General features: G+C 45.1%; 1 protein-coding gene across 3 annotated transcripts in view; it reads right to left on the bottom strand.

The window, feature by feature from the left end:
• The window catches only part of SPEG (striated muscle enriched protein kinase), a 1,422,155-nt gene that overhangs the window by 435,156 nt on the left and 971,435 nt on the right, over positions 1-15,564 (bottom strand). For all 3 annotated transcript variants that reach the window (XM_086954403.1, XM_086954404.1, XM_086954405.1), the window contains one exon: positions 9,368-9,428. In XM_086954403.1, the coding sequence (XP_086810529.1) occupies positions 9,368-9,428 (61 nt within the window). The remainder of the gene's footprint in view (positions 1-9,367; positions 9,429-15,564) is intronic.

The raw sequence follows: 15,564 nt of genomic DNA, 5'->3' as shown, positions 1-15,564 counted from the left end.
CAACGTGGTACTCCTCCAAGAACAGTTATCAACAAATTCCTGAATTCAAGGGATCAAGACAAAATCCTTCAGGTCGTTTGAAAGCAAGGAAAACCGAGATTTAGTAACACTGTCATCTGCATCTTCCCGAACTACTCCAGAGCTGTGCATCAGTGAAGACAATCATTCCAGGGCATTAAGCAAAAAATGGCTGCTATGGGACAACAATATATGTTGCCGTACCCAGCCTAGCTGAAGGTGCGCCACGATGGTCGCACTTACTTCTTTGACACCGAAAGAAACATGGGACTGGCTGGAAGTCCAGAGAAGTGACTGCATGCAGGATACAGCATCTGGACAGAAACACAATTCATCCCAGGGACAGGCAGAAATTAGTAAAGCCACGGAAAAGAAGTAGATGCAGATGAAGAGCATGATTAGGCACAAGAGTGGTGGTGATGACGGATGGCACCATCACTCTGGAATCACAGCAGCAGAAGAGAGCGGAGGCCAGAGCCCTGGCGGAGACGGTCACGTCCGCGACATCCTCCATTATCAACTCAGAGCTATAAGACTAGGCTAGTGACTCGAGGACAAACACTGTCGAACTATGAGTGGCCAAGGGCTGTGCTCTTTGAGGCAAGTGAGCGAGAGATTACATTACGTAATGCATGGTAAGAGTATCCAGCCCTCTTTGAATGTGAAGAACACTGTAGGTGACCAGATGTGGCTGTTCAAGATGTTAGTCAGGGGGCTGGGCACCCACGGGGTGATGGTGTTGCTTTACAGCAATGGTGACATTGGACTGCCATCCGGACTCTATGCAGCAATGGGCCAGTGGGTCGGGTGGCCACTTATATGGGGTACGAACACAGTCTATCACTGCATACCCCTGTTATCCCTTTCCTTCATCCTTTCAGGATTGTTTTGTTTTTCTATAGAATTTGCTGTGCTCCTGATGGCTTGTTATTTTCTTATTTCTGAGTATTTTAATTGTGCTCCACATCGGAAGTGCACACATAGTTGTTTGTGGAAGGAAAGGGGGCTCTGGAAAACATAGGTGTGAGGTGGTGGACGACTCACTAACACTGGGAAAGTCACCTGTCCGGCACACCCCTTCATTATATACGTAGAATTGACATCCATTAAGGTTACCCAACACAGTCCAACATTCATTTTGCATAGTTCTGCTGTTTCGGGGTGTGGGGAGGGGGTTAGTTGTGATGTATGTGCAGACACTATTGGGGTATTGCCCGAGGTGGGTGGAAATGCAACATTAGGATGTTAAGTTTCAGATTCTCTTGTTTGTGCAGAAGCCATTGTGCATCATAAAGTGCGTGGAGTGGGGGTGGATGGGGGGACTGGTCGGGGGCCCATTAGAAGCCTGAGAGACACTGCTGACGCAATACGAATGTCAATATGTAACGTGCTCGGGCTCACCTTGTTTGTGAAAAGATATAGGACACACACCTATCTCCGATGGCTAGAAGTCCGTATCGCATTCCTACAGAAGATGCATCTCCGACCTAGAGGCTGAAACTCAGGAACTTAATAAGAAATGGCGAGGAAGGTTGTACTCTTCTACTTATTCCTCCTATGCCCGAGGGGGTATCTATTTTGGTAGTCCCAGGAATTCCTTTCCAGTTCACAGGGAAGATAGCAGATGTAGAAGAACGATATATATTTATTGGTAGTGTAGTGGGAACTTCACCCCGCGGCACAGGAATATCCGTGTTACTCTCGCACAAATGGTACACAGAGTAGACTAGACCACTTTCTGCTCGCTAACAACTGGGTTCATGATGTTGTGAAAGCGTCCTATCAAGTGTGATTCGTTTCAGATCATGCCCCTCTGATTCTGGACTATGGGGTGAGAAGTCACTGACTCAGTGTCCCCCTGTGGAGGTTCCGGCCTGAGGCTCTGGGGGACCCAGAATACGCTATTGATATGCAGGACACACTCCAGGGCTACTTTAGCACGAACTGGACCTCTGTGGGTTCTTGAGGCGTGGAATGGGAGGCATTAAAAGTGGTCATTAGATGGGTGAGCCTTGGTAAGATGTATCGTATTAGAAAAAGTTAAAACAAGAGTTTTGAGAAAAGGAGCTACAGCTGGTAAAACTGTGGCATCAGGGGCGGGAGCGGGAAGAGCTATCGCTGACAGAGGCTTATAGGGCTTTTCCAACTTATCATCCAGATCGACAATTCCTCGGACAGTTAGTCCGGTTTTTTAAGTTGTCCTTGGAAGTAATTTGTGACATTTTTACATGTATAGAATTCGTCTTTTTGGCTCAATCCGTGGCATGCTAATGCCCATTTTGAAGTTGCTCCAGGATGGTTTGACATTTGCTGCAGTGTGGGAATTTCAGCCCGTATCCTTTGGTGTTTCCGATATATATTTTGCGTTCTGATGATGACCCTGCTTTAAGTATCAATGCTCTGGTCAGTTGATAGGCAAGTATTCTGCACGTAAGATATCTGGGACCGGAGTGGTACAGGGGTCTATGAGTGAGTACACGTGCTTTAAACAAGATGTGTTGCCTCACCGGGAACCAATACAAGCAGTGGCGATGAGAGGAAATCTGAGTTCTTAACAGAATCATGAGGAGCAAGCCAACTGCTGCAGCATGTTGACTAACTATGGGAGGCCACAATATAATGCATTCGCATAGTTCAGCCTGGATGTGATGAGAGCTTGAATGACTGTTTTCCTGGCTGGAAGGGGTAGGAAATGAAGAAACCTACAGAGCAGGCCAAAGCAGGTCCCAACGACAGTATTAACTTGGTGTTGAAAGGACAGCCGGCTGTCAAACTTGACCCCTAGATTTCTGATCCCTTCACATTGCAGGCTAAAGAGGGAGCACTGTTCGTCCAAATGGCCTGACAGTCTGAAGGAGAGTTGCGGCCGAAAAAGATAACTTTGGTCTTATCACTTCAGTTGGTTAAAGTACATCCAGTGTAAGACATCAGCTAGACATGGTTTTATTGAGTTTGGTGCAATATCTTCCCCTTTATTAAAGGAGAAGAGGAGCTGTGTGTCGCCCGCATAAGACATTAATATGGCGCCAAAGGATTCAGCTAGGAGTGCCAGCGCACTAAGGTAAATGTTGAGCAACGTGGGGCTAATGGCCAGCCCTGTAGGACCCCTACTGGTAGGTCTGTGGTGCATGATGAGAAAGGGGGATCTAGATCTCCTGTCCTCTATTCCCTAAGAAAGAATTCAAACTCTTCAATGCTAGGTTATCTACTCCGATTGTCTGAAGGTGGGAAAGGAGCCTGGTATGGGGAACCATATCAAAGGCTGATGAACGATGTTGCCTGTTGGTGGGTGGGTACTGGTGTACTCCAGGTGAAAAAATGTCATGTTTATTAAGACTAGTAAAAGGCCTATGTACTATTAGCATGTTTATGTGATCCCATAATGCCAACATGTCACTTATTTAGCAACCAATATAGACCGTTTCAGTGACTGTGTGCCTTATATCGATATGTTGACACTGGTAAACTGCGCATAGTGAGCAACCACGTTTAGATCATTCCGAGTCTGCCTCGCATGACTACTTGTTGTACCGCTTTACTTTGAAGTGAGACCACCTATCGGTAACACATCTTGTGCATTAACCCAAGAATACTTTGCAGCTCAGCCGTTGGCAATGTCCGTACCTGCCACCCAGGTGTTTCAACACCTTGTATGCATCAACCCGAGACCGCTTCGCAGCTCGGCTGCCGACTGCGGCAGTCCCTATTACATAATTGATTTGCTTAAATGGACAGTACTTCATGAGCCACACTGATGATAAATAAATCTTACACTCTATAGAATGGGAGGATTATTATATTTGTACCTTTTAAACTGTATGATACCAGTTACAGAATGGATGAGATTCATTTCAAACCTATTATAGACCAGACTGAGATCCTGTTGAAAGCCCATAATTAAGCTGTGCTCCCACCCCTGCTTCTCCTATATAATCTAGACTTCTGTCTAAACAGATGCTATGTCTATTGGTTCACATAAACTGCGGATAGTACAGACGCCTTTGCCGGTCTTTTAATATATATGACATTTTTTCACCCAAGGTATTCAATTACCCATTAACAGTGTCCTGTACAATTAGCGTGGGTCGATACCACCTGTGAAGTCATCCTATGACAGAGGCTCAACGCAGCTATATTCACAGAGGTTGAAAAATGTATTTGCACTTCCTTCCACAGTACACATATCACTATAGGCTTTCTGGCTTCACATGTTTGCCAGAGTTGTCTGCCATGTACAACACATGATCCCTATTCATTTTCTGATGGCAAACTTTTCTGCGACCCATGTGAAGGAAAACTACGTCTATATATGGTATACCACTATGTGGTTATGCAGTTCACAGAGTCCAAAGATTCCCCTAGAAGTGTACATGACACAAGGCAAACACAAAATGCTCTATTAGTGGACGTGTGGTCGAGAAGCCTTATGCCTAGTGTAGAGGAGTGGAAGACATTTATTGCACACACATGACCAATAACTGACAGATGACTCAAAAAGGAAATCCACACCAATTTTATAAAAATAAGATTTGGTTGAGTTTTATTGTAAGACTAAGATCTTTGCAATAAGGTAAGTACATTTTTAAATAAAAATACTTTTCGGTTTCAAAAGTCCACATGGTGCAATTTTCAAAGAGGTCAATGTTATACTATGAAGGAAAACAATAATGCGGGTATCAGGTAAGTATCCAACTTACAGTCTTAAGGACTAAAGTTCAGCACAGGGTAAAGGTCAGGTGAGTACCAAAACTGCACCACGTGCGGCACAGGGGCAGCCGGGTGCAGAGATGAAAATCAGGGTTCGGCCCAATGCGTTTCAATGGAAACTGGGAGTAGTCAAAGCCACGCTGCTTGCAGGTAGGTACATCGGTGGTAGGGGCTAAACATTGGGGGCAAGAACAAGCACAGGGAGGGCCACAAAGCAGCACCACACATACACAAAAAGCAGCACAGGGGCGACCGGGTGCAGAGTGCAAATTCAGCATCGGGTGCCCAATGCTTTTCAGTGAAGAACTTGCTTCGGACAAACAGGCTGCAAGCATCGCACTGGAGGCTCCTGGAAGGAGACCAGTGACAGCAGAGGTAAGTCGAGATGTAGGGGGTCATAGGGGCACTGTTGATTCAGCTCACTAGAGCCCAGGGGTTTCTTGTGTACTGGTGCCTCTAGATGTCAGATTCTTTTTACCGGAGCCGCTCGCGATCAGAGGGAGTCTCTGGATTCAGGCTACAGGTGCTGTCGTGAAGTCTAGGAGTGGTTGGCAAAAGATGGATTTCAGGTCAGGATCGCTCGGGAACCTGTTCTGGACCGGTGGGCCACCTTGACATGGGTCGTAGTCATTGGGTGCAGAGTGGTCAGGAATTGTGGTTTCAGTTGGCATCGGAGTCCTTGGTGTTGGTTTCTTGGGGAAACAGCCACTGTCCTCAGGACTTCAGGTCTTTTTCATAGTACAGGCAGTCTTTCTCTGGTTTCTGGAAGTTGCAAGCTGCAGATCAGGCATTGTCTTTTCCTCACGTTATTTAAAGCTAGAATCAGGCCCATAGGGCTGGGGCCAAGTCATTATTTGTCTTCAGGCTTTGCTGCACGGTGTCTTCTTTGTCCTTCTTCTCAGGTCACAGGGAACTAGTTTCAAGATCTGAGGGAGCCTCCGAAATACAACATTTAGGAGGCAGTTTAATGGAGTAACTTGTAGGGCCAATGGGCACCTCACCTGGGGTGACTACAAACTCTATTATGCCACAATCCTGTGGGAGGGGGCATAGTCCTAGTCCTGATTGGAAGAGTCCACTCATCTTCAAGATGGAGGGGACTGAAAAGTGTACTTAACTTCACCTCTGCCACCTGAGGGATGTAGTTAGAAAAGGTGGGCCCATCTCCTAGTCTTTCTATATGTTCCTGCCCAAAGTAGGGGTGTAATCAGTGGCTCCAATCCACTGCTAACAGCAAAGGCTGGGGGTCAGATTAAAAGGCGGCAGGCCTTTAAAGCTTCCCCTTTGAGCACTGTGCCCATCCTGGGGGTGGGGGGGGGGGGGGGGGTTTGCGGGGTGACACCTCTGCCCAGGATGTACAGTCTGTCTACCCAGGGGTCCAGAAACATGTCTGTTTGTGGCAGGCTACCTAAAGGCAGTCAGTGACCAGACCAGGGTCAGTAGGTTTTCAGGGGGGACGTCTGAGGAGTCCTCTGAGTACATGGTTGAATAAATCCTACCCTAGCACGAGTGAGGATTTAATAAAAGGAATTCTCCTGGTTCCAGTAAAGCCATTATAGTGCTGGGGAACACCATTTGTTGAGTTTCCAGCCGATATACTCAGTATGGCTTCCCTGGCACTTACAATAGTCAAGAATGGACTTAGATATTGTAGGGGCATATCTGTTCATGCAGATATGCCCGCACCTGTTGTATAGTACACCCTGCTTTAGGGCCATAAGGCCTGCTAGAGAGGTGACTTACCTATACTTTAGGCAGTGCTAGTTGGCATGACACACAGGCAGTGTGCCTTGCCAACTTTGTGGTTTTGTCTGCACCAGGTCATGCATGCTGCAGTGGCAGTCTGTATGGCCTAGGTGAGGAGTCCCTAGGGGAATCTCTTCAGTCACAATGCCCTAGGTACCCAGGTAAAATTTACTAGGAACTTAAAGTGGCCTGAAGGGCCATTTATGGAGCAGTTTTATGGAAAGAACACTACTACTAAACCTGGATAGCGGGGACCCCGTACCCTACAGTCAAAGTTACATCAAAAGCCAGGCAAAAAGTGTGGGGGGAAGGGTACTGCAACAGAACCCCATTTTCTCACACCATGATTTTGGCAATAACCTGATTCAGGATTCCTCATGACTCCTCCGACACCATAGGCAGCACCTGCGCAACTGAGTCTCACACAGTGTGTCTATATCAACTCAAGAGGCATGCTGTGTTCACCAACAAGGATGGCAGAAGTAAAAATCATTTTCCTGAAGGTATTTAGCCTCTTATATTCCCTATCCGATGGAGTGGTAGGGAACACGCCGGGATTCACTTTGCACTGCCAGGCTCTCAGGATTGATGTGCTGGGTGAGGAAAGCTGGGTGCCCAGGAGCTCGGCTTTGGTGACATGCAACTGTCTTGCGCAAAGGGGCAAAGGGTGCCCCTACAGGGCTCGGCTCAGGCTTAATCAGGATATCGGAGAGGGCTTCATTAAAGGACAGTAGGGGTTCAGAGTGGAACAGCCCGGGCTGAAGCACCTCGGTCAAGACATTGGTCTAGATTTCCATGAAGGGCAGCTGGAGGATGAGAACCTCGGCCGCCCTGCTATAGCGGACCACACTATGAGGAGTGACCAAGTCAGCATCTGGCAATGTGCCCAGACCAGTTGCACCTCCCAGCTCACCATACCAGTTTAAGTCCTCTGAGTGGATCAAAGGGTCATCATGGGGATCCAGGTAGTAATACGATCTAGTCAAAATCCCAACTGGGCCTTTCAAGGAAGGTAGGCACTGTCTCTGACTCAGACAAGGTCCGGTTGGCGCCGGTGTTGATGTTACAAGATGTTGGTCTGACTATGTGTCTAAGTCAGGAATGACTATGGGCTTAGCACCACTACAGTCTCTCAGACACGCGTAACAGGCCAATAGGACCGGACTCCTGCGAAGGTTGTGGATTCCCAACGGGGGTCAGGCCAGATCTGGAACCAGATCTAAAGGACCTGGCTGGCACCAAGGGCAAAGCTGTTGGAGGGAATCCAGTTGGTAAACTTGCTGTGGCAGTGGAGCCCAGAGGCGCTCCAGAGGAGTCCATACACTCAAAAATGAGGTGCATAGTCTCATAAATCTCCCTGAGTTGGGTAAGGTTTGCTCCGGCTCTAGAAAAATCAGGAAGGCATGGAGAAAACTCAGTCACAGGCTCTGAGTGTGGGGTGCAGGAGTGAGGCCTAGACTTATGGTGTCATCCCCGCCCCTCGTCTGATGACTTGGACCGGCGCAGTGAACTGGAAGAGTGCTTTGACTTCTTGGACTTTTATGCTACTGGTACTTACCTGACGATAACTTCTAGTGGCAATAACAGCTCTGAGAACGGGCCTGGGACCTTCCACATAACTGGGACCTGGAGTGATGAGAAATTTTTCAATGTAAGGCTGCCAGGAGTTTCATCTCCCACTCCTGAATTCATTTGTGATTCATGGTGCATCAGTCACAACAGTTCCTAGAGTCATGATCTGACTCCAGGCACTAAAGGCAAACTAGGTGGCGGTACATCACATACATTGCCAGTGACAGGCTATGCAGGGTTTAAAAGCCAGTGGCTTTTTAGGGGACATCTCTAGCCGACTGGGAGCAGAACTGCTCATAACAGGTGGCAAAAATGTTGAAAAGTTGGTCAAAAATTTACCAGGGTTGCTGTTCTAGATCCACGCTGATGCTGTGGAAAGAAAGAAACAGCAGTCAGCGAGCTGGGGTGGCATCAAGATAGGCACCGCAATTGATATCTTGCACGAACAACGCCTATGACAGCAATGTGGATCCGTTCAACCCTACCTACAGGTGTGCATGGTTTCTGCTCCTGATCCAGTATGATGTCTGGGGAATATTCTATGATAAGGAATCTGCAGGTAGGAGCCTCCATCAGATTGAAGTGTACAAGCCGCCGCCTGTGTGGAGAGTGTGCAATCATAAATAACAATGTAGGTAACCAAGGCGTTTGCAGTTCTGTCAAAAGTAGAAACTAAAAATGATTTTGACAGCAGAGGCTTTTGAGCTAGCAAAACAGAAAAGTTGTGTTGGTTGCCTTTACAACTGCATTCCTTTTTTTATGATTGGAGAGATGTATTTTTCTCTGTTAAGAACAGTAGTCTAGGATCCTACACGTGTGGATAGTTGGTGATTAAGAATATGAATGATTATCAAAGGATGAAAAACAGATTTTACTATTACCAAATTTTGCCGCTTTGGATGGATGAAAGGCTACTTTGTCCTTGACTGGCTTGTTACAAAAGATGTCAGCAGAGAATACTAAACTCGCTGAGCGATCTTACTGGCTGAGTTATCCAAAACTAAAATTTCTAAATGCCCAAATGTTTGAAGTTGGCCGACTGCTACCTTGAGTCTGCAAATCACAGTATTAACAGAGTGAAAAACAGAGGGTAATAAAAAGCTACCCTCAGATCAAGACCATGCAATAGAGCTTTAAGGGCATTCCTTGTCATCTGGCAACCCTGTCCATACATTCAGATAGATTAACCACACTGTAGATAAATTCACCCCAGGTTCTTTACAGAGATTAAGACTTCTTTGAGGTGAGAATGATTGATAGGTCTCCGAGACCTGTTCTGTAGAAGAACATCTTTCGCTTTTGGCCAAGGGACCCTTCCTCTTACCTCTGATTCACAGACACTCGGCTTCTTCGCCATCCTGTCCAAGAGCTCTTCTGGGCTACAGCTGAAGTGGATGGTCAAGGAAAGAGCTTTGCAGATATCACCTTCACCACAGCACTGCAGAAGGAAGTTATGGTGGCAGACTTCACATTCCACAATACTGCCTTGACAACAGAAAGCTTGAGTTCACAGTCTCTGAACTTAAAAAGACACGTGTTCTTTCTGTCACAGAAGGCAGGAAGAAGGCAGCTTGGTTGGGTGAAGCATAAATGCAGACTGCAGTGAGCACTGCTATGAAAGGCCTTTGGCAACAGTCTGGGCAACAATAAGAGTTTTGTGGAAAAGAAGCTCCGCCATATATTGCCAAAACTCTACCCCACCAAATGTGTGGTTTTCCCACCTTATTTCAAATTGGGAAACCAAAGGGGTTTCCGGTGGTGGAGCACAAACTAACACTGTCAAAGGAAACCCTTGACTTGAACACCTGTCTGCCACAGAGCTGTCATGTCATAGTGGCAACAGCTCTGTTCTCTTTAAGTAGGGGCTACGGCCACTGATGTTCCCTTTCTGGGTCTGTCTTACATTTCCAAACAAATACGGCCCCATATGCAGGAAGCATCCTGTCCATTATTTGTTTTTATTTTCTGAAACAAGCTCCTTCTTTGGAAATTTGTTTCAGAAACAAATGAATGCTGGGAGTGGTAATCAAACATGGTGCCTGCTCAACACTGAAGCTGCAGAGATTCATGTATGCCAGTATCTGTATTCCAGCAGCCCTTTGACATGGAAGATGGCTGGTGACAAAGTTGCCAAATTTTAAATAAGGCCAACTGCCATTTAGTATCATTTTTTTGTTTTGCGGTAGGTATTTTCTTGGGAGTAGTCACTGGTCTGTACAGACTACCATTAAATCAGCACGTACAGGGAACGTTAAGGAAGTAGGTGCGTTAACTGTAACAGATCTGTATTTAACAATTTTCCACAGTAAAGATACAGTGGCAGAGCCTGCTAGGTAATGAGAAGATGCTACAGACATTCTATGTAAGATCCATCTCCTAAATTGTATGTGTTCAGTTAGATCCCTGTTATCAGCAGCAGCACTGTGGGTTTTCTATGAGATTTTTGATTTCCAATGGAAACCTACTGGATGACTTTACTTATTAATTTATGTATGAATTTAAAAATTCTGTTAAGTGTATCTTGTGGATGGAGACATTCTGAAGTGTGGTTGAGGACGAGCGGCATGTTGAATCCACAGTGGTGGGAGAACTTTAACAGAGGTGGCTTGGGATCACACATTAGATACTCAGATACCTGACTCCTCTGTGATAACTTTGTGAATATCTGAGCCATATCCCTGATGAGGGGAAGGGTGTCCTGGAAGCTTCATGGAGAGATGGGAAAAGCCTTTTCAATAGGCAGAGTTTATTTACTTTTTCTAGAATACAGCCAAACTGAGAATCACCTTCAAATCTATGCACCCTGATAGCCAAAGTTGGTCACCAGTTCTTGTTCGACACCCTCTGTGTTTCTTGCAATTGATTTTGCTTGAACAAATCTGCAGGACAGTCTGTGAATGTGGGTAAAGAGCCTGTAACAATTTGAAGCCACAACCCTCCCGTTATCCAAAGACTGCAAACAAGTATTAATATTTGCAGCACTAAAAGGCAATGAAATTATTTGAGGGCTGTCGAAATATGAATCTTTTTTTCAGCTTTTATGCCCCTGGGTCTTTATTGGCTGAGTAAGACTTGGTGACCCCCAAACTGATTGTCCAGAAGAATAGCAGACAGAATGTTGGTCTTCATATCATTGAGACAAAAAAAGCTGTGATTCATTCCCAATTAGATAGTTTTAGGCATCTAACAATGTTGTTTCATGAGTCAAGGCTGACCAGGTGGATGTAGAGTTGGACATATTCTGCCTATAATAAAAAAATAAGGGGGAGCCATTGTAATTTGCGAGCAATCAAGGGCTGAACTGGTGATCATTGACCTGTTTTCTAGAGACCCTAACAGCACTGCATTGCATTGTATTCTGTCCATCGGCCTAGAAAGATCAAGACTGCACACCACCCCCTCCCCGCCCATCCCTCCCCCCCAGGGCTTTGAGACCCTTACAGGTCTTTATAAACCCCTGATTGATTGATTGATTGACTTATGCTTGCCCATAGAAGGGATCAGGTCTTCCTTAATATCATTAATCTCATTCTCAATTCCTCTCCCTCAGCCACACCCTGATTGTTTGTAGTGGAGTACAGTATATGCTTCAATGAACGCTTGCAGTTGATAAATAGCTTCTTCCTCCAAGAGTTTATTAATAAAGGGAAGGTTTGAGATGGGCCTGAAGTTTGCTGGATCCTGTGACTTGGCCAAAGTCCTCTTTAGTAGGGAGTGATAATGGCTGCTCATGAGTAAAAACAATACATAAACCCAAGACTCCTGAAGGAAATACTTATGAAATAATTGTTGGGTTTTTTGATTGGTCATAAAGGATTCAATCTAAGAATGTATCAATAAATCTGAACTACGTGGATAATTAATTTGTGGAAGAATATAAAAGTATCCTGTGCTGGAACGTGAAAAACGACCTCCACATTCACAGTCAATTAATGTGTTGCAAAGCCTTGGTGATTTAACATGCTGACTACAGAACTTTTTAGAAGGCGCTCAATTGCCTGGCATCCATGTATACAGACGATCAAGAATCTGCTTTGGCGTTTTTATATGCCGACTACTGATCTTCTTTAATTGGAATATTACCCCGATAACTTTGGACTGCATTCGTACCTCTGGATCTCTAACACCTAGAATTCGTTTCTCTGAGAGTCCCTAAATATTGATTAGATAACATTTTAATATAACAAGTAGGTCATTTGAAAAGGGAGGGTTGTTTATGACTTTACTGAGGATGCCTACAATGCATAACTAGGAGTACAAATAAGTAACTTTTCCTTCTGCATCATAGGCTCCTCACTGATGGTCATAAACATAGTATACAGTAGCAAGCATATCCCTAACTCACGGTTGTCAACAGGGCCAGACTGGGAACCAGAACCGGCCCTGGCAAAGTGCTCGGCCGGCCCCCTTCTCCTCCTGGAGGGAGGGGGGTGAGGTGCGACCGTGCTCTGTGACAGGGCCGGTTTTCGGCCGTTTTTGTTACAGGGCTGTTTTTGCAGCATAACGGCCCTGTCACAAAAACGGCCCAAGGGGCCCAAAACGGCCCCCAACCATGCGGCCCACCAGGGGATTGCCCGGTGCCCTCAATGGCCAGTCCGGGCCTGGTAGTCAATGCAAAGCTATACACAATAAAACAAATTAAGGCAAAGATTAAACTGGCGTGTGGCAACTAAGACTTACTCTACTTAAAAATATGTTTTAAAGTTTCTTGCAGAAACAACTAGAGAGTATCTCAAACTTCAAAAAATAAAAAATAAAACTCGAGGGTAAGAAGAGGTAAGACAACCTATCACTACCACCACCACCCGTAAATGCACTAAGCCAACAAAGACTGTGTCAATTTAGAATAAAGGTAGTGAATTCCTAGTGAGGAAAAAGGAACCATCAGGCACCCACACATGGTCAGTAGCCGTTTGTCTTCATCGGGTTCCAGTTTTTAGTCAGTGCAAAAGTATGACATAAAGGTGCAAGTTAAAATGAGTATAGATCACTCCCCCTGCCAACACTTTTAATAGAGGGGTGATTCGAACTCAATTAAAAACAAAGTGAAAGAATCGGACACATAAGGGTTAAGTCAGTTTGAACCCACTGTCCTAAAAAAGGAGGGGTTAAAGTTTCTTGGCCTAACAAATAATCAGCTCTTGAATCTTCGTCTAAAGAGGAATGTTTTACTAAAGTATCAACAGATTTCTATGTAGCTGTAATTAGGACAATTTTAATCCAAACAACAGATGTATCTTTAGTACGTGTAGACTGGGCTCTAGGGTTACCTGGTAGAGTGTTAGCTAATTGATAGCAAAAGGTAATACAGAAAACGGATGTACCATGTTACAACGCATACTATTACAACTACCTACTGTTACAACGCGACCATTACAACGCATACCATTACAACGCATAGCGCTTTGAGGTGCTGGATAGTGGTAAGTATAATTTACTATTCTAACTCCAGTCCCCGTGGACCCTAGGGAAGGTGTTGGATAGTAAATTATACTTATTCCCTATCCTAGAGAGCCCCCCAGCGCAATGCGTTGTAATGGTATGCGTTGTAAAAGTCGCGTTGTAACAGTAGTGCGTTGTAACAAATGCGTTGTAACAGGTGTATACCACAGAAAACTATCCATCTAGCTATAATTTGATTACATGAAGCCATACCAGTTCTTAAAGGTTCATAATTTATGAACAACTAATTTGTTTTGTGGATATCTACAGTTTTATCTAAATTGAACTTTAGATCTCTCCGAACTTCTAAACAGTTAAGGGTCCTTTCTGCTGGTGAAGGAAAGTTATTGACAAGTACCAGTAAGGGAAATTGTTTCATTAATGTGGAAATCTAACAACATTCTTCGTAAAAAAGGGATGTTTTCTTAATACTATTCTATTGCTGTGAAAAATGTTCAATGGTTCGACAGAAAATAGAGCCTGCAAATCGCTAACTCTCCATAATGATGTAATACCTACTAAAAAGGCTACCTTCCAGATGAGATGCTGCATTGAGGTCTTAGGTAAGAGCTATTCATTTAGATAAAACTAGATTTAACTCCCAAGGAGGAGCATCTGTCCAATAAGAGGAAAGTCGTTTTTAATCCTTCCAAGAAGTCTTTAACTACTGGTATAGAAAAGAAGGATCTTTGATTTAGTTATTTTCTGTATGCTGCTGTAGAAGCTAAATATACTTTGATCAAGTTGAATTGTAATTTTGATCATGCCAAATGAAGCAGATGAGGTAAAATGGCATCTTCTTGGCATCTAATTGTATCTTTGTTTTGTTTTAGAGACACCGGATGACAAATCTTTTCCACATAAAAGTGTAAGACGCTCTTGTGCTCGGACATTTAGTTTCCTTGAGAATTGCCATACAGTATTGAGGAATATTTCAGTGGCCATATTGAGTCATTTTAGGAGCCATATCCCCACATTCAAGGAGTGTATGTTAGAGTGAAAAATCTTCCCTTGCATCCGCGACAGGGGCTTGTGTTTGCTCAGCACCTCTCCATCAGACTCTTGTGGAGTCTGATGGAGAGGTGAAGTAGCGCTGGAAGAAACCATTTTCTGGGCCACTCTGGTGCTATTAGAAAAATAAATAGCCAGAAACTGGTCCTAGGATGCTTGATTCCGGTCCAGGAAAGACATGGCTTGGCAGTTCGGGCTGGACTGTTCCCATGAGGCACAGGGTTGAGGCTGATTTGCATATGGCCATGTCTGAACTGGGGTGGTGTGGAGTGGAAAAAAACGATGGATTTAGGCCCAAATCTCTGTACTGGGGTGAATGTATGACATTGTTCTGCATTCTGTCCATCATTTGTTGTTTTTGCATTTGTCATCCCGAGTGGGATGGGTATGCTCAGACGTGAGTCCCATGCTCTCCACACCACTGGAGTCAAGCTATCATGGCTGAAGACGGCTGATAGCCAGAAACCGGTCCTAGGATGCTTGATTCCGGTCCAGAAAAGACATGGCTTGGCAGTTCGGGCTGGACTGTTCCCATGAGGCACAGGGTCGAGGCTGAATTGCATATGGCCATGTCTGAACTGGGGTGGTGTGGAGTGCAAAAAACGATGGATTTAGGCCCAGATCTTTGTACTGGGGTGAATGTATGACATTGTTATGCATTCTGTCCATCATTTGTTGTTTTTGCATTTGTCACCCCGAGTGGGATGGGTATGCTCAGACGTGAGTCCCCTGCTCCCCACACCACTGGAATCAAGCTATCCTGGCTGAAGACAGCTGATAGCCAGAAACCGGGCCTAGGATGCTTGATTTCGGTCCAGGAAAGACATGGCTTGGCAGTTCGGGCTGGACTGTTCCCATGAGGCACAGGGTCGAGGCTGATTTGCATATGGCCATGTCTGAACTGGGGTGGTGTGGAGTGCAAAAAAAACCGATGAATTTAGGCCCAGATTTCTGTACTGGGGTGAACGTATGACGTTGTTCTGCATTCTGTCCATCATTTGTTGTTTTTGCATTTGTCACCCCGAGTAGGATGGGTATGCTCAGACGCGAGTCCTATGCTCTCCACAC

The sequence above is a fragment of the Lissotriton vulgaris genome, chromosome 2_1 (assembly GCF_964263255.1).
Source record: "Lissotriton vulgaris chromosome 2_1, aLisVul1.2, whole genome shotgun sequence".
Lineage (NCBI taxonomy): Eukaryota > Metazoa > Chordata > Amphibia > Caudata > Salamandridae > Lissotriton > Lissotriton vulgaris.
The sequence above is the reverse complement of the archived record's forward strand: the minus strand, read 5'-3'. Positions and strand labels throughout refer to the sequence as shown.